The sequence below is a fragment of the Gavialis gangeticus genome, unplaced genomic scaffold, assembly GCF_001723915.1.
Source record: "Gavialis gangeticus isolate Ggan-Ray unplaced genomic scaffold, GavGan_comp1, whole genome shotgun sequence".
Taxonomy (NCBI): Eukaryota; Metazoa; Chordata; order Crocodylia; family Gavialidae; genus Gavialis; species Gavialis gangeticus.
Window position 1 is genome coordinate 54,926,217 of NW_017729029.1, and position 18,285 is coordinate 54,944,501.

Below are 18,285 nucleotides of genomic sequence, written 5' to 3' on the forward strand. Positions count from 1 at the left end.
CTGTTTCCCCTAGCGCCCCCTGGCATGACAAGGAACAATGGACACAAATTATTAGAGAGTAGGTTTAGATTGGACATCCGCAAAAACTACTTCACAGTTAGGGCGGCTAGGAGCTGGAACCAACTTCCTAGGGAAGTGGTGCTGGCTCCTACCCTGGGGATCTTTAAGAAGAGGCTTGATGACTACCTGGCTGGACTCATTTGAGTCCAGTCTTTTCTGCCGCCCAGGCGGGGGGTCAGACCTGAAGATCTACAAGGTCCCTTCTGACCCTACTTCTATGATTCTATGATTCTATGAAACCCATGGACATCAATACAAGCCTGGCCCTTGCCCCTGGGCATGTGCAATCCTGTATTTCACATCAACTGCATGTGCCCAGACTGGCACTCAGTGAGTTGAGTCTCATGAACCTCACCTGGTAGGATGTGCTTCGAGGGTTAACTTCCACTCACTTATGCTTGAAGAGCTCCAGGTTTTAAAATACACCTTGAAAGGAGTGCCTTGAATTTCTCCGTTCTTCCTTACTCACATGAGCCAGTTGCATCAGTAGCACTTCTTCCAGGGGAGCCTCCCCCTACCCATTAAGATGAAACCACAAATCACATGTCCTTTACTCTGCATGCCTTTTGTGGTTTTTAACCTGATGGGGGTGGTGCAGGTGCTGCATAGCTAATGTTTTGCTAGGCGATTCTCACATGGCAGCAAGACTTTCGGGAGCATCTGTTGGCATGTTGCTGAATTGCCAGGCAAAACCATGGGGGGAGGATAGATGTGTACTTTCATCTTACTCTTTAATAAGCACTTAAGCAGCAAAGGGTTAAACTAAAACTGCATTAATGGGAGCTAATGCTAGCTAGCAAATTTTTCACGCCAGTGCCAAGCGCAATTCTTGGGTACCCATTTAGAGGCAGGTGAGAAATGACAGCAGTCAGCGCCAAGTTTTCTACGAAAGGCTCCTTTCCCTTGTTGCATGGTTCGAGTAGGAGTCTCAAAAGTGCTCTGTTTAACCTAACTCCACTTCCACTAAAATAAATGGTACAAATCCCAGTGAGCCCAGTGGGAGCAAGGCTAGGCCAACCCTAACACTTCTAAAACCTAAAAAGAAGCCTTTTTCTTTAAACTGTACTCTAGCTGCGGTTCCACACAAGTGATGACTGATTCATGCTTTGCAAGAGGAGAGTCATCGGGACAAGACTGAGTATGCACTGATATTACAAAAATGTGGCTATACGAATCCCTGTTTGCTAGAGGCTTCAATTCATTCCTTTGTTAGATTTTCTTTTCCCATTGGCCTGCCATCAAGCACAGATGAGCGTTGAGCAAAGCATACAACCTGCATTTCCACTGCTACAATGGAAGGAAACAGTAACTGCAAAGATAAAAAAAAGCTGGACACAAAAGTCACTTCTGTTAGCTGAGAGCCTCTTGGGTTCACAGTTCATGTGGATTATGGTTTACTCATTTGCAGCATCGGTATAAAATTGTCGGTTTCTTGCCATGCCTGAGATGGTTCTGTAGCCATTTTCATGGAAAAGAGGACCATAATAGTGCTCTAAGTAATGGATAAGAGATGCATACTCTGATCTCTCCTCATGACGAATGCATTGATATTTTAGTATATGGAAAGCCGTACACTACTACCAACTTAATTTCCTGTGCATGAATGTTATGAGCGTAGCTGATGTGAGTTACGGCATTTTCTGCTTAAGTATGCGACACGTTGAGTGCAGTTTTGGGAAATCCATCATTTTTGTTTATGCCGGTTTTTGGGGGGTTTTTTTTGGAAGCCCCATCAAATTTTGATGACATGAATGCTTTCATATCCAATGCATGCAAATTATTTACAAAATTTTGAGGCAAAAAACCCACTGAGGCGCAGAGAAAGAGATCATCGTTTTTTACTCAGACATAAGCTAGTATTTCTTGAAAGGGGCCTAATTTTTCACTGGAGGTTAACTTTACTTTTGCTCTATTGGTTTGCTGACATTAGCAGTACTATCCAGTCTCAAGTTTGGAATGAAACATGACAAATTTGTTGATCGTTGAGTGGTTTTCCATTTTGATACCGATATTTCCTCTCTCTGCATTATAATTCATCATAACAACATAACTTTGCAGTTTCTTTCTGCAGCACATTCAGTGTCATTACCAGGGGTGGGCAATTATTTTGGGCAGAGGGCCACTTATTGAGTTTTGGCAAGCCATCAAGGGCCGCATGACAGGCAGCCAGGGCCAGATTAGTATTTATTTTCTAATTTTTTTATGGGCTCCATGGGCCAGATAGAATAGCCTAGCGGGCCGCATTTTGCCCTCCCCTGCATTAGCCTCTGACTGCTAGAAAATGCACCGTGCAAGCTTTCACTATTCGAGCTTCCCATCTTTTCGTTGTGTAGTATGTTGTACGGTGTTCAGGTTCATATTCTGGCCTACTTTTCTACTGGGAGGGTAATAAACCTCAGCTGGTGATTATGTACCACTTGAAACATAGGTAATCATAAGGTTAGTTTGTGCGTTGGCGTATAGGATTAACTATATAAACCATGAGAAATATTTTTGATCATTTACCCAGGATTAATAGCCATATTGTTCAGTGCTATAGTGATCTGGAGACAGGGGTATTTTTTATTCCATAGAGGCAGAATAAACTAGAGTCTGGCAGCATATAGTCTGAGGAAGGATTCCTACAGTCCTGTAGCCATTGTATATGCATAGCTTTGTTCAGGTTAATGGAGCAATGCCAGCCCAGCCCAATCTAGTTTGGACTATCTCAAGTCAAGCCAGTTGAAAGCTATGGAGATTTAGCTTGTTGAAGTAATAAATTAAGGATGCTTTTTCACACTGACATCATCGTGTTAAGATCTCACTATTAATACAACCATGGTGCGTAGTTGTGGCAGAGGCTGCCATCTGCTTATCACTAACAGAGGACAATTTCTGTCCAGATATCAGCCACCCTAAAGCCTCAGGGGTAGCACTTAGTGTTTCATGCACACCCGTTTGACTTTGGATGAGATTCAGGAATGTCTGTCTGGGACGTTATAGAGGTGAGGTTCATCTTCAGGTTGAGGGTACTTGTCACTGATTTCCACGGGATCACACCCAGGCAGCAGGGACAGATGGTGGCACTGAGGAATCCCCCTTCTCTTGCCTTCTTGGCACAAAAGCAGTAAACTCCAGGGGACGTGTTTTGCAGATGAAAAATAGAACCGAGGGGTGGCCAGGAACTGAAGTGGAATATGGCTTCTCCTTGCATGCCGGCGGGCCTCTCACCACCTCAAAGGATGGAAAAATTCCTTGGGGGTATGTACAGTTTGTGATTTACCTGCCCAAAATACAACAAACAGCCAGGGAAGCTTGGAAAAGAGCTACCAACAAGAGTTTGGACTGTCAGCCAGGGCGGGCTTTCCACAGCAATGCCCCAAATTGCATGATTAAAACAAAATGACTGGGCCATACGCCGAATTATAAACCCATCAAGGAGTGTCTTGAATTCTTTATGGAGGTGGGGGGGGGGCGAACCCCCTGGTAATTAACTGCCAAGGAGCGATGGATTTTTCCAACACAGTTGCTGTTGCAAATCATTTGCTATGATTTAAAAAGTGTAATCCACAAGAAACGGATTGTTATTGCAATTCAGCGCTAGTTTTTAAAGTGCATTAGCTATGCTGAGCTTGCCCTCTGCCCATTAGCTAACAAAAACTGGCTATACACTTCCAGACTCCTCATGTCTTGCTTCTTGATAATCATCCTGCCCCATTTTAGCAAGTTCATTATGAAATGTTGGGCTTCAAGCTTGCCCCAAGCTATGCAGTGTTAGACAGTAGTGCCCAGAAACCCCAGTGCAGATTAGCCTGGACTGGACCCCGGGTCCCCAGACTCCCAACTTGGTGCATTGTGCATTAGCACTGTATCTTTAGTGCTTCCCTGCAGCTAGCAAAATGAAGGGAGGGGAAGCAGAAAACGTGTGGCTCAGTCCCAAGAGCAGAGAAGGCAGTTCTGGCTGCTTACCAGGAAGCCACAGAGCTGCACAGATTAACCTGAGAGGGTCTTGAGGGTTTTGAGCTGAACCTGCTTGTTGAAGTTCCTTAGCAATATGGGTCTGCACCTGTTCAACTGCACCTTCACCCTCTGCTTGCAAAGAGTGGGGTGGCTGCAGTCTTTCCTGGGTGCTTCTGTATTTATAGATAGTCATTGAGCAACGCATGGAAAAATCTCTAGCTTTCCCTAACCCCAGTCACGCTGACAGACCCTTGCAAAGTCAAGGAGGAATTTAGTGTGAAAGTACTGGGGTAGATTTTGGTATTCAGAGCTGGTGTCTGAGGAATCTGATGTTTCTTTTTGGATTCTCTGTGCAAGAGTGCCACAGCTTTGGCAAATGGGCTGATTTCTAGAGAGGGAAAAAACTCTGGTTTTGCGGACGCTAGGGAATTAGGGGCAAGAGAAGACTATGACACACTGAAACCTGACCAACCCCGGGGCCTTGAAAACACCACGTCATGTTGCAGCCAGTGCCTGCATCCAGGTGGGCGCATGTTAACCAGCGTAACAGCGGAGCAGGCATTCCCTTCCCTTCCATGCACTCCTCTTCTTGCCAAAATTAAACAGGGACGGATGCAGCAAACAAGCCCAGAAACAAGTGGAAAGAAATGAACACTTGGTGCCAAAAAGGAAGTGTGCAATGTAGTTACATGCAGGCCAGCTTGGTGCACAGCAAAGCGGCAGCAAGGGAGAGAGGGAGTCGGTCGGTCATGGGACGGTGGAGCTCTTGGCTCTGAGTCTCCATTCCTCCCAGGGGAGGGATCACTCTGTACAGGCAAATCTCCTCCAGTTGGGTAGGGAGTGTGTTGGACCATGAAGAGAGGTGGCTCAGATCCCTTGGCATAAGGACCCTGCAGGGTGATTAAAATTATAAAGAGGATGGAAATAGCCTCTTCCCTGTGGCTGCAGTGGACAGAGCTAGAAGCAATGATCTCAGATTGCAACAGAGGAAATTTAGGGGATGAACTTTCTGACTTTGAGGGTGGTCGGGCTACTTTGATACAGGGTGGGCTTTCCATCTGTGCAAATTTTGCAGAGCAGGTTACACAGACATGCGGCTGGGATGGCTTTGTCAGGGATGATCCTGCCTTAGGTGCGGGACTGGACTAGATGAGCTCATGAAGTCCCTTCCAGCCCTGTTTTTCCATGAGCCGAAGATAGAACGGGGCTTTTCCCACTGAAGCTGGAGTGCTATAAATCACAGCACCACCGCTTTTTCTCTGTGCCTGTTCCTGTCCACTGCCCCCACGTGCGACTCAAAGCTAATTGAAAATTGAGGTTTTTTGGCATACCTCTGTAATTGCTGCATGGTCCATAAGGCAAAAAAAAATTGGCCTCACACAGATTTGGAGCCGTGTTTGCCGTAGTTCTGAAACAACGCGCCTCGCTGTAAATCTGTTGAACTGTTGCAAAGCCCCGTTATCAGCTAGGAACATGACCACTGAACGCTGATGTTCTGTTCCTCTCCGTGCACCTAGACGGTTTACTAATATGCGTCTGATGCTCACTTGGATGTATGGGTTAATGGCAACCCTATCTAAACTCATTAAGAAAATAAATATGTGCCCAATTGAAATAAACACTGAATAATCTGTCCAAGTCCTGTGGACTGTCTCTCCCTGCTGAGTGTATGGGCAGTTGGAGTACGCAGAAGGCAGATTTCTGCTGTAGAGTGTCCTCCAGAAATGTAGTTGTGATCAGCAATATGCAGACTTCAGGAAAGGGTAAACTGATTTTAGTTGTGCAAAGACTCTGCTGATGAAAGAGTGATCAAGCTTTCTGTGGCTGTTTCCTGTCCCATCGCTAATGGGAGTATTTCCTGAGCCTCGGTAACATAGCAAAATGCTGAAGAGAAGTTAAAAAGACACGTCTCTGTGCCTGAGGCACTTTGGATGTCCAAAACATCGCTGTGCTCCGGTGCTGGGACTGGCCTCGGACAAGTGGATGGATACTTTGGCTGTCCTTTAACTTTTCCTAAGTCTGAGGGTTGGGAGTCCCTTATTAACACACTAACTCCATGGAGTCCCTTGTTCATGAATGCCTCTGACCAGCAGCCTGACTCGGTCAGCCCCGTGCCTGGAAAAACAGACAACCCTGACCCAGGGCTCTGAAATCTTATGGTCTCTAGTTCCCACATTACATTCTGCAGAAACCAGCAGCTTCAGAAACCAGTAATGTCACTAGGAGGTGGGCACCAAAGCACCTGCTGCTACAGTAGGGGCTGACCACGCCACTGCCATCAGCGTGGGAGGAGCCAGCACTGCCCCATGCATTGGGGGCTGCTCTAGGTACAATCCTGCCCTGCTACGCCTCCACCAGAAACCAACACTTCTTAGCATTGCTAGCTTAGGTGTGGGGGAAAGGCAGACCCCTAACCCACTGATTCTCAACCAGGGCATGCTGCAAGAGCCTTTAAAGGGTACTACGGGAGGTGTGAGAAGGCAGGCAGGTAAGGATAGGATCAGGCTCTCCCTGCCCGGCTGGTCCCCTACTCCTGCTGCCTGGCCTCTTGCCAGGAGGTAAGGTCTATAATAAAGACATTTAGTTTTCGAAGTGACGTGCAGCTAAATTCACAAGTTATGGCGAGATCTAATGAAAAGTGCCTCCAGTCTAAAGAAGCTGAGAGCCACTGCTCTGACCCGTTCCTGCTGCTGCTGCTGTTTATTCATAAATAACAGAAAAAAAAGGGGGGTGGGAGACCAGACCCTGATGCCTTTGCCCAGAAGTTGGCCACAGTGAGAGTTTGCCTGAATGAGACCTTGCTACTTTAACCCACTTTTCAAGCTGACAAAGAAACTTTCAACAGCCGAGAAACCAACATAAAAGACGAGACCCCTTTGCATCGCTCCTCTTCAGCCACAGAGGCCTGATACCTTTTTCTGTTCTGAAAAAAAACCCCAGCTTGAACATTCGGCATCTGGAAGATCCACCCCATCAGACAGCCATGTGTCTTCTTAACCGAGGGTAGCTGTCTCGGGTCTGGCTCTGTTGTAAAGAGGGGTCCTTGAGGTAGAAAGCTACCCTTAGAGACTGGTCATCCTGGCTTCAAGGACTGTCTGATTTGCAGCGAGTGGTGACAATGACGCTTGGGGCTGTTGCATGAGATGATGAATAGAGTTCTCCCTGGTGACCGTCCATGCGAGTGTAAATAGTTTCATGGGATGGTTTGAATAAACAGAAGGCTCCAGGTGAGATGGTCCCTTGGTGAGATGGTCCCTTGGCTCCAGGTGAGATGGCCCCATGTCTCTGTTGGAAGAGCCTGTGTGCAGATAGACTGCTATGTCTTTCCTTTACGGATGCTTGGAGGGGACATCACATTGCCATATATTTAAAAGAGAAGAGTGCTTCAGGCTTTGCAGCAAGAGCACAGTTTGACTGGTAATTCTGCCATATATCATTTTGGTTGCATATACGAGTATGGATGTGGTCTGTCTTACTAAGGGAGACTTTTTTCAGGGAAGAGAGTGAACTTGACAGTTTGGTCCCATTATTCTGCTTGTTTCAGGAAACCCAGCTACCAACGTTCACACCCACAAAACAGCACAGAAAGAGCAACAGGTGAGCACTGCCTAAGCTCAGTGGTTTGATACCAAAGCATCTACAGCTTTTCTTCTCTCTTCAGCCCCAGCAGCATTTTACACTATTGCGTTCCACCCCAATCATTGATAGTGGGTAGCGATCAATGCTTATTTTTAATATTAGCCCTTTTCTTCTGATGATGGAGTGAAATGAGTGGACTGCCCAAACCCAGCCAGGAGCGGTGAGGATAGCGGCACAAAGTTATGTGCCAGCAATGGATAGTATCAAGAACCTACCAGAATGACTTAAAACGCTCCACACTCTGTCATCTTCTCTTCTTCCCTCTTTTTGATATGAGGCCAGATTCTCATGCCCACTAATGCCTCTCATTATATGCAAGGCAACCTAAACAGGTTTAAAAATGCACTCAGTCTACTTTAAGGGCATGCGTATTCAGTGTCAGACCACAGCACATTGTTGCTCTGAAAACGTGCTTTCTCCTGCTGCATGTTCCCCCAGCCCCAAAATACCATGTACTCCCCATCAGGGTAATGGTGTGTAGGCGGCAGGGGTAAGTAAAAATCAGCCAGATGATTGACATTTTATGTCACTGGTTGCACATCCAATGAGAACGAGTAGACAGGGCATCTTTCCCCAGCATGCCTGACAGTTTAGCCAAGCCCCACGGCTTCTCTAAAAAGCCAGTGCAAAAGGGCCCGAGTATGAAATGGGCCCTTTGCCCTCTTAACTCTGCATCCCAAAAGTAAGTTTCCTTCCCACTGAAATTCAAGACTCCTTTGCTGAACGAGAGGTTTGCTGTAGCAATAACTACATTTGTTCTGATAGCGATTGTGCTGATGGATGATGGGCTATTGGCCTATTACCTGCCTAGTAATAACCTTGGATCACGGATTCACAGAAGTTTAGGGCTGGAAGGGACCTCATGAGCTCATCGGGTCCAGCCCCCATGTATCATACAGTGAACACCTCTGCACTGAGACAAGATGAGATTTCTGAAGCATTTACCAATTCTGTGTCCCTTGTCCTGCCTCATTCCACTGCTGTCAGGATACAGAGACATGGGGATTTGGGGCATGGGTTTAATTGGTGTGTTGCACAATCATGAACATGTGTGAATCACTTCTGAGGTGAATCCAGGCCTCAAAGCAAAACCATCTACTTAATGTACAATACTTTAAATAATGAGAAATCCATTTGTTTAGTAGGAGCAACATTTCCTCTAACCTGCATTCCCAAGATTGACTGTTTCTGATTTGCAGTGAGAAAAGTAAGCAAAAACATCAGGTGTGCCTGGAATGGATATATGAGTATAAAAGAACAGATGTCTGTTATACAGAGGTTTAGCTGAATAGGGGTCATGATCTGAAATCAAAATACGCCCCCTCCAGTTTTTTGTCTCCTAATGAATTTGCAATATCCTTTGCAGTACTGTTTTGGTATTAACCTTGTTTATATGCTGGTAAAACAGATTTAAAAAATCTCAAAGCATCTCTGCTACCTGCTTTGACCTGACTTCATCTACAAGTGTAATTCCAGGCAAGCTTTGGGGTTAAATCAGGGTGCCAGCCTGTCTAGCATTACTGCATTTTGTGGAAGGTCCTGTCTCTGTATTGCCAGGGCTTTCAATGCCTGGAAACATTTGCAAACAATGGCCTCCAACAAAGGAACAGGGGCTGCTAAAAGGAAGCTTGCAAACCATGACTGACGTCAGCTGAAATGGATAGTGACCAAATGCAGGCATCTGTCCGGGATAGCACTTGTGGCTACAGAATCTGTGGTCTGACATGCTGACGTGTGTGGCACGCTCATGGTATGGGTGTGCCTCATTTATCTTCTTGAGCTCTGTGATAAGCTAGAATGGTAGGATTTATTCATTATGAGAAAATCCCAGAAGTGCTGCCTCAGAAAGAGGACACTCACAGAGATACAAAAATCCAGCAGGAGTGAGCTTTTTTGGAAAAAAAAAAAAGTAAACACGACTGAGACCCGTCAGTTGATATTAAGGAATCATTTTTCCCTCATGCAAAACTGCGTTGCTCCATAAATAACACTTGCATGGGATTGTGAACAGAAAAGACCTGATTTTTAAAAGGATACTTCTAATTTTGCAGGTGTAAAATTGCACCTGCAAATCCTTTCGTCCACTATTTGTAGGGTTTCCAGTGCAACTTCATGATTTCCTATGCCTGGCCCACTACAGGGAACTGTGTCTGCAATTTTGTACCCACAAGTATTAATCAAAGCAAAATTGCGTTCACAAGGCTCAAAGGCAGGCCAGTTTGTGAAAAATCTGGTTGATAAGGGAGAGAAGCAGCATATTTAATCAATCCGCTGTTGACCTGTGTCATTTGATACAATCTTCACCTATGGAACCGGTGCTGATTAGCATAACGAGGCAACGTGCCTTGCTTTGAATGTCTTTTCTGAACAGTTCTGATGAGGACAGAGATGTGAAAGGCCCATCCTGTTGCTTGTGTCTCGATTTCTAGTTCATGTTATTACACACCACCTTTTGACAGCTTCAGTATATAACGTAAAGATGCTGAAGAGTTCCTTTCCATCAGCTCAGCAGATTATGCTTTAAACACAAAATCTACAGGACCTGACCTGCAATTAACTACTTGTCCGGAGAACTCCAAAGGCTATGCTTTCTGTAATAGAGAGCCTTTGATGCGAGAAAAATGTACTTTAGTCTCCCCTGGCCATGTAAATGTGGCCAGGTTGACAGCTTTGCAGAACAAGGTTTTCTCTTCATCCGTGTGCAGGGTGTATGGAGCAGTAAGGAGCAGTGCCAACTCCCCTCCGCATTGTTTCACTAACATATTTCAGCCCTGACATGCAGGGAGAAAAGGTCATTCCAGCTTTCTGCCCATCGAGTCCTTGATGTTGTGGTTGGGATTATCGAGAAGTATCATTTAGAGGGATAGGGACATCTGTCACCTAAGAACTGGACCAGACCAAAAACCACTCATTCTACATACGGGGGTGTAGGTTATAGCCGTGTTGGTCTAAGGACATAGGCCTCATTCTACATATGGCACTGAAAATAAGAGTTTCGTATTTTTTTTTACCTTGTCCTCAGTAAAGATGTACGGGGGTCATTAAAGCATTATGGTTTTGTATATTTCAGATGTTATTTATATTGCCTGGAAGCAGCTATGCAGCAAGATCTAGTCTTGCATGAGAGACTGCTCAGATTCTTACTATGTGAAGGTTATTACCATCTGCTCAGTTTGCATAAATATCTGTTTGACTTACAGCATGTTATCATTTTAACAGGGCCGCCATGTTAAGACTGGACAACTTGCAGCAATCAAGGTGATGAACGTTACGGAGGTGAGTGAATATATAGCAGGAGGGGGGTGAGTGAGACAGTGGCCTGGACTGCACACTAACATTTTATTTTATGTAGCGCTTTTTTCCCTTCAATCCAGGGGGAAAAAAGGGTCTATGTAAAATAAAACATTAGTGTGGCTTCCTTAGGAGAGAAGATGGCCAGCTGCTATTCATTGTGTTTTCTGAGCATTGGTGTTTTTCTGAGATCCCAGGGATGGGTTATATGAACACATTGCTTTGTTTTTAATCATATTTGTCCAAAGCAAGTGGGGACAGCACTTCTGTATATTTTGCTAGTCTATAATAATGAAGAAAAGAACTCTCTTCCTGCTTATTTCTGGTGATTATCTGTTGCCAGAGATAGCAAATAGAAGATTTCCTGTAGCTTTTTGCTGCCCCTGCTGTGTTTCATCACATCCTTTCCTCTCGCACACCAACCATTCCTCTATTTGGTATAAAAATCTAGGGCATTGCAGTTGTACTGACAGCGAGCAAGAAGGAACATGTTAGAGATGCAAATATTGCCTTTTTAAGATTCAATAGATGAGAAAAGGAGACAATTTAATTGGCACTGCCCCTTTCCACAAGTATAGAGTGGTGTTACAGTTATAACATAGTGTCATAGAATTTGCTAAGCATTGATTTTTGTTCCCCTGTACAGCTGACTCATAGTACAGTAACTTGCCTCCACAAGACCAAATTAGCCTGAGTGTTGGAAAGGCCAAAAAACCTATGCCCCCCCCGCAAACTTACTGGAAGCTCATCCCTAAGACTTATGCAGCCAGTTTTCATGTACACTAAAAGCCCCTTGGCACCCCACTGGCAGCATGAAAACACTACAGTGCTGGGCAGTACCATAAAACTCTTAAGATGAAGAAAAGTTATGCAAAGCTAAGTGTAAAGTAATTTACACCTGCTTTCACACTGCCAGGATAGCTTAAAAGGATCCGAGCACGAATAAGAATCAAGGTCAACATCTCTGCAAAATATACATGTACATACACAGTCAAATTGTGAATATGTTGCTTGTCTGTCCATGGAGAGGGTCCCTTTCTATGACAACTGGAGCAGTAGACCCCTGGGGTTTTGCTTTTGTCTGTGCAAGTACATGCTACGTGAACTGCAATAGCTAGTAGAAATGAGAGTCACCAAAGGTAAAGCTAGGTTGCTGTTTGCTGGGGAGTAACAGAGGTTGAATTTTGGCAGCATCTGATGCTAAATCAAATCCCTGGATCTGAGCATCCCTAGACTTCAAAGGTCAGTGGGGAAAGGTCTGGGGCCAGAGACCCAGAGCCAACTCAAAGGCAGAAATGTTTTATTGACTTATTCAAAAAAGATGTGTGGGTTGGCCCGATAGTTTGACTTGGGAGAGGGCATCAATACCACTGACAGCCTTCTTCCCAGTGGAAGAATCAGGGCAAAAACTCCAGGAAACGTGCAGTGTCCAGCAAAAAATCACATGACAGCATGTGGAGGCCCAGGTTGGCTGGCTCATGCCAGTAGCTTTGTGCAGCTCCATGAACACAAAGAGGCTATATATTCCCTTAATTGGCTGGCAAAACCTGGTTGCTTTGCTTTGCAGGGGCAGCACTGAAAAGCGGCAGTGTCCTAGTAAATCTGGCCAGTTGTTCTGAGGATGAATAGTACCAATAACCTCTCTGCTTGCTTTCATTTTGAGTTGTTTCACACCAAGCAACGTACTTCTTTTTATGAATTCTGCAGAGCTTCAATCCAAATCTTCAGAGCCACCATTTGGGGTTTTCCCTCTGACACCCTGACACCTCCCAGCTCTGCTGCGCTGGGTCTTTGTATGCTTCCCCTAGCTTGTTGCAGCACAAGCACAGGAAGCAATTGGTTCCAGCTGGTAGTGATGGACCAAGAAGGTCCCTGAGGTTGATGTGCACACCTGGCGCTTAAGAGAACAAAGGTCAACTCCCTGCTCTGCCCTGTATTTCCTGAGTGATCTTGAGTGAGTCACAGCCTCTGTGTGCCTCAGTTCTGCATCTGGAGCAGAGATAATAGCACTGCCCCACCGCACAGCGGTTTTATGGTGAGAGGTGCTCAAGGGCTACAGTAATGCAGAGATATGGAAGTCCCTTAGATAGAAATGCTTTCAGTCTCTAAGGCCAGGTACAGACATTACACTTTTACCAGCAAAAGTGATGGGAAACTGGTCTACTTGTAACAGAACAGAGGTTCGGCACACAAAACCAGTCTATAATAGCAGAACAGAGGTTTGGCACATGCAGACTGGTTTAAAAATGACAGATTTGCCTCCCTCCCAGCAAAGGGCAAATGTGTGTTATGTTCTCTCCCGCTCTAAACTATGCCACTTAGCGAAAACTGCACAACTCAGATTGATACCTCTTGGGGCTTTTTGAATGTCTGTGCCTAGCGCAAGAGATCTGAAGAACAGAAGTGGCTGCTTACAACACAGTCAATATTTGTTACATCAAATTATTCCCAATTAAAGTTTTAAATATCTCTGTTTGTTTGGACAGGAGAGAGTGGTCCACACCAGTGTAGCTGATTACTGAGCGTTCAGGCAGTCACCTGGGATGTAGGAGAGGGGAGTTCAAAGCCCCTGGTCTGAATCATGGGAGCAGGGGCTTGAACCTGGATAGTTCCTATTTCATGTGAGCAACCAAGGACTTGTCTTGCATTGGATTTTTTTTCCCTCTCTCTAGCATTCTGCTTATAAGCAGAAATGCCAGCCTGGGTCTGGAACGGAAAAAATAAATCCTTATTTCTCCAGTGAAAAGTTAAGTGACATTGGCACATTCCTGCCCAAAGGTTCAGTTGCACCAGACGGGTGACATTCACAGCATGAAAATTCACTTCATCAGAAAACTTGTGACCAGCTGCGAGCTGGCATGCCTGGTGCTGAGCCCCGTGATAGAAACATCGCAGAGGAAATGTGTTCCCCTTCAGCATGAGCTGTGCCTTTCAGCTCCCTCCTCCTGATCGGCAGCAGGATGCTGCGGTCACCGCGGGATGCGCTGGACATCTGTCAGGAAGTGCTGCAGCGTCATGTTACAGGGAGGGGTGTGGGAGCCTTTTGAAATCGCTCAAGTGGGGCTGACAGTAATGTGTGCTGCTGCGCCTCTCCTCACGGGCTTGGCTTCCTGTTCTCTCATCGTGCCAAGCAAACAAAGCGCTCGCATCTTGCCACGTTACTCCTGCAAACGGAGCTTTTCCTCGGAGCTGGCATGCGGTGGGCTGCTCCCCGGGAACCTCCTGCTTTCTGTCATTCCAGCTCTCAAAATCACTTTTCAAGGAGAGACGTGTCTCCTTGCCGTAACTTCGACAAGAGAGCCTCCTGGCAGTGTGTTTATCAGTTTCCAATCTTGTTTCCTCTTGTGGGTAGAGGCGTGTGCCTCCTCGCTCTGCTACCTCATGTCATTGTGGTCAGGCGAGGCCCACGGTTTCTCAAACAGGGTTTGGCTGCGAACCTGCCGTTTTGTGCACACACCTACCAAGCCCGCAAACAACGCAGCGAACGGCATCTGCGAGCAGCTTTCCTTACTTAAGCAGCAAAATATCTGAGCAGATGTCAAGGGTCCCTAGGGCAATGTTTGGCCCATTATTGTATCAGCAAGGGGAAGGTTGGAGCCAGGAGCGCCTGGGTACATCGCTTTATCGACATCCTCTTCTCTCTCACCCACCTCCCCCTGCCAACATCCTTCTTCTCCCTAACAGACCACTCAAGTTTTCAAACCTTGGCTTTGCCACAGACTTTCTGGGCAGAATTGCTTAGCAACTCTTATTTCCCTTGTTAATCAAGCTATTATCTGTGTACCTCGCTAGCTTAAATTAACTGACCCCCTCCCTGTCCCAGGGAAGTAGCAAGAGATTATTAAGGATGCTCGCACTGCCTGAGGGCCACGTGAGGGGATGCCGTCTTGGAGCACGTGCCTCCTCCAGCTCCTGAGTGACCTGACAGCACGGCACTGCCCTCAAATAGCTCCATGTCCCCATTTCACAGGACGGCATGTGCTGAGTGAGTGTTGTGTGCTCTGATCTGGTGTTTGCTCACGAGGAGACCTCCCACATGGTGGGATTTTCAGAACTGTTTTGGGTCCCAACTATTAATGACTCCATGCCTATCACCCCTTATACCATCCAGCAGGGATCTCACCCTTTTTGTCGGATACTCGTTCTGGCAATTAAGGGAGCACCTGGCCAGCAAAGTTCCTTGGAAGTGGTGCGCTAGCATGGAAAAACATTGTGCATGTCCCAGCCGGTTCTGTCTTCCGCACCTGTTTTTTTCATTAGCTGATAAGTTCAAGGTTGTTTGGTGGCAAAAGGTAATTCAGGTGTCAGCTTTCTTTTATTCCTTTCTGCTGATGGAGGCAGGCGGCCCTCCGTGTCATGAGCATAGAGCTCTGTTGTTCCTTTTGTGGCCGGCAGAGCACCCTTTGGCGCATCTCTCCTGGCAAGGATGGCACCGGCAAGAAGAGAAAGAGCCATTCCACTGGCCAGCTCTTAGCTGAGACACAGCTGCCTCTTTGAGGCCATCACGAGGTGCTACCAATGAAGTTCGCTCTAATCCGTTCTGTTATGATCATTTATTAGTATTGTGGTAGCATCTAATAGTCGTCCCCGTAGATCAGCACCCTGCTATGCTGTTTTCTGTTCCAGCAGAACAAAAGAGGGTGCATTTCCCAAGGACCAATGTAAGCAGAAGAGAAGAGACAACAGATAGATGCTGCAGAAAGGGGAGTATGTAGACCCAGGACTGTTTGGCCTCCCCATAGCAGCTGCCTTGCTGCCCTCGTCGTTCTGGATGAACCTCCGGGCAGGGAGGAAAGAGCCAGGTTCTAATCCTGGCTTCACCTCCAAACTGGTTTGTGGACTTGGGAAGTCACTTCCCTTCTCTTGGTTGCAGGTTCCCTGTTGGCAGATTCCTCAGGGAAAAGGAAAGGTGAATCAGTTGATGTGCATGTGACATTTAAAGCACATAGTACTATTGGAATAAAGAGTTATCAAGAAGGTTTTGCTGGAATCCAGCTAATTTCTCTGCGACTAAATTCCCAGTGAGTGAGTTACAAATTCCCTTCCATGCGCCGTGCATAGAGGATATTAGTCTGCGTAGACCGTCTTCTCCTGTGAGCTCAAGCTGGAGCAGTTCCTGATTTTAGATCTAGGTTTGTTGGTTGTGCTGGTTAAGAGACTGCCCCTGTGATTTGTCTGAGGGCCTAGTCCTGCTTTTCACAGCGCAGAGTAGAAGGTTTATCTTGTCACTTCTGCAGCGCTCTGCTCTCTTTTACTACAGAATGAGGAGGAAGAAATCAAGCTGGAAATAAACATGTTAAAAAAATATTCTCATCACCGCAATATTGCCACATATTATGGAGCATTTGTCAAGAAGAGTCCTGCAGGCCAGGATGATCAGCTCTGGGTATGTTTTTTAATCCCATTTATGTTTATTAGATTTTCTTGAAAGAGGAAATTGTTGTTGGGAGTTACAACAGGAGCACCCAAGGAAAAGTGTTTATAAATTTGTATAAAACTTTTAAGAAAGTATTTTTGATTTCAGCTTTAAGGCTTATCTTCTTTTCTAGTTTTTTAAGGGTTTTTTTCCCTCTATCTTCTGCCTTTGCTTTTTTTTCTGGATTTTTTTCCAGTGGCAAAATGGAAAGAAAGAAACAAAAGAGAGTTAAAAATGGGGCAAGGAAGGAACAACAAAATGCCAACGTTTTGCTTAAAGCTATTAGCCAGAATTTGTAAAGATTGATTCCATTTGAAACAAACTTGGTTACATTTTCATGGATTTGGATTTGTTCCACCTTGCCCTTTCCCCTTTTTTTATTTTTCATTGGCTCTAGTCAGGAATGAAGTCCCCGTGAACAGTAACAGAAGAGGGGCATTGTTTTGTTTTACTGCATCAGGAGAGTGTGTAATTCAGAAAATGAAGGTTTCACTCCAATTGCAGTGCTAAAGGGCAGGCAACACATGCAACGCAATTAGGCCGATGGTGTAGTGGGCCAGAACATGGTCATGATTAACATCTGACAAAGTAAGCTGTTGCTCACTAAAGCTTACGCCTCTCTGAAATAGTTAGTCTACAAGGTGCCGCCCTGCTCTGCCTTCTGTTAGAGGACCTCCTGAACATGTAACAGGTCTATGGTATATTTGTCTCCCTGCAGCTGGTAATGGAGTATTGTGGAGCTGGGTCTGTGACAGATTTGGTAAAGAAGACCAAAGGAAACTGTTTCAAGGAAGACTGGATTGCCTACATCTGCAGAGAAGTTCTTAGGGTGAGTTTTGCTAAGTGTGCTCTTATTGCAAAGAGTGTCCTGGCCTTCTCTAACTGTGACACGTGACACCAGCAAGTCTTTAACTGCCAGCAAAGGGGATGCCCCAGCATATTACATTGTTTGCAACCTATTTTCCTGGAAAAAAACCCATTTCTAACTTGTCTTTTTGTAAAAGCAGCATGCTTTGCAACAGAAAGTTGGTAGCAAGAGTTTTGGAAGAAGCCAGCCTGAAAAAATGTTAGAATCAGTTGCCCTAAATGCACGGGCCATTACAGAGCCATTGGTCTACTTCCCTTTTAATGGAGTTTGACTTTTTTTTAATAACAGGAAGATCAATATGAGTATTCTGAGACCTGCCATTGAAATTCCCCATTTCAAACTAGTAAATTGAACCCGAGCAGGGCTAAACTCGCTCGATGTTCATAGTGACAGAGATGGGTAGTCAGTTCAAAAGCACATCAAATATCCTATGTGGATTTGGCAGGGAGCTGCTGATTTTGAATAAATAGCAAATCCATTGGTCAGTGGGGAAAACCATTCTCTGATTTGGAATTCTTGCGTGCCACAAATTGGGTGCCATCCAGTGGGGAAATTTGTCCTTGGGGGCTTCAGTTTAGTATCCTTATTGGGGCTCTTCCACAGTTTACGTTCTGCCACAGCATGAGGACACGAAGACTGCATTTTTTTAATGGAGGCTTAAAATCTTCCCATGTGTCCATGTGAAAAGGGTAGCCGACAATGAGATGGGCATGCATGCAGTCAGAAGCCTTTCATGTATGCATGCATATTTATTAGGCCTGCGCAAAGTGGCTAGTATTCGCTTCGGATTTAGTTTCAGCTGATTCAAATCACTGTCCTGAATCAATTCAGCTACTGCCAAATCGGCCGAATCCCCCACCCACTCTCCCAGCCCCATCAATGGCTGCCTGCCCACCCCAGCTCCCACCTCTTTGGAAAAAAAGCCTGGCATTCATCAGGTGCTGCCAGGTGGCATTCATCAGGTGCCGCTGTCCCCCAGTGCCCCATGCTGCTTGGGGGGCTCTGTCATGAGCCTTCATCTCCTGCCGCTCTCCTGGCCTCAGCTCCCCCCAGCTCTTTAAAAAAAAAAAAA

At 45.8% G+C, this 18,285-nt stretch overlaps 1 protein-coding gene across 3 annotated transcripts in view; it reads left to right on the forward strand.

The window, feature by feature from the left end:
- Positions 1–18,285, forward strand: part of NRK (Nik related kinase) — a 151,919-nt gene that overhangs the window by 43,299 nt on the left and 90,335 nt on the right. For all 3 annotated transcript variants that reach the window (XM_019521629.1, XM_019521628.1, XM_019521627.1), the window contains 3 exons: positions 10,858–10,914; positions 16,190–16,315; positions 17,064–17,174. In XM_019521629.1, coding sequence (XP_019377174.1) covers positions 10,900–10,914; positions 16,190–16,315; positions 17,064–17,174 — 252 coding nt within the window. In that variant the 5' untranslated portion in view covers positions 10,858–10,899. The remainder of the gene's footprint in view (positions 1–10,857; positions 10,915–16,189; positions 16,316–17,063; positions 17,175–18,285) is intronic.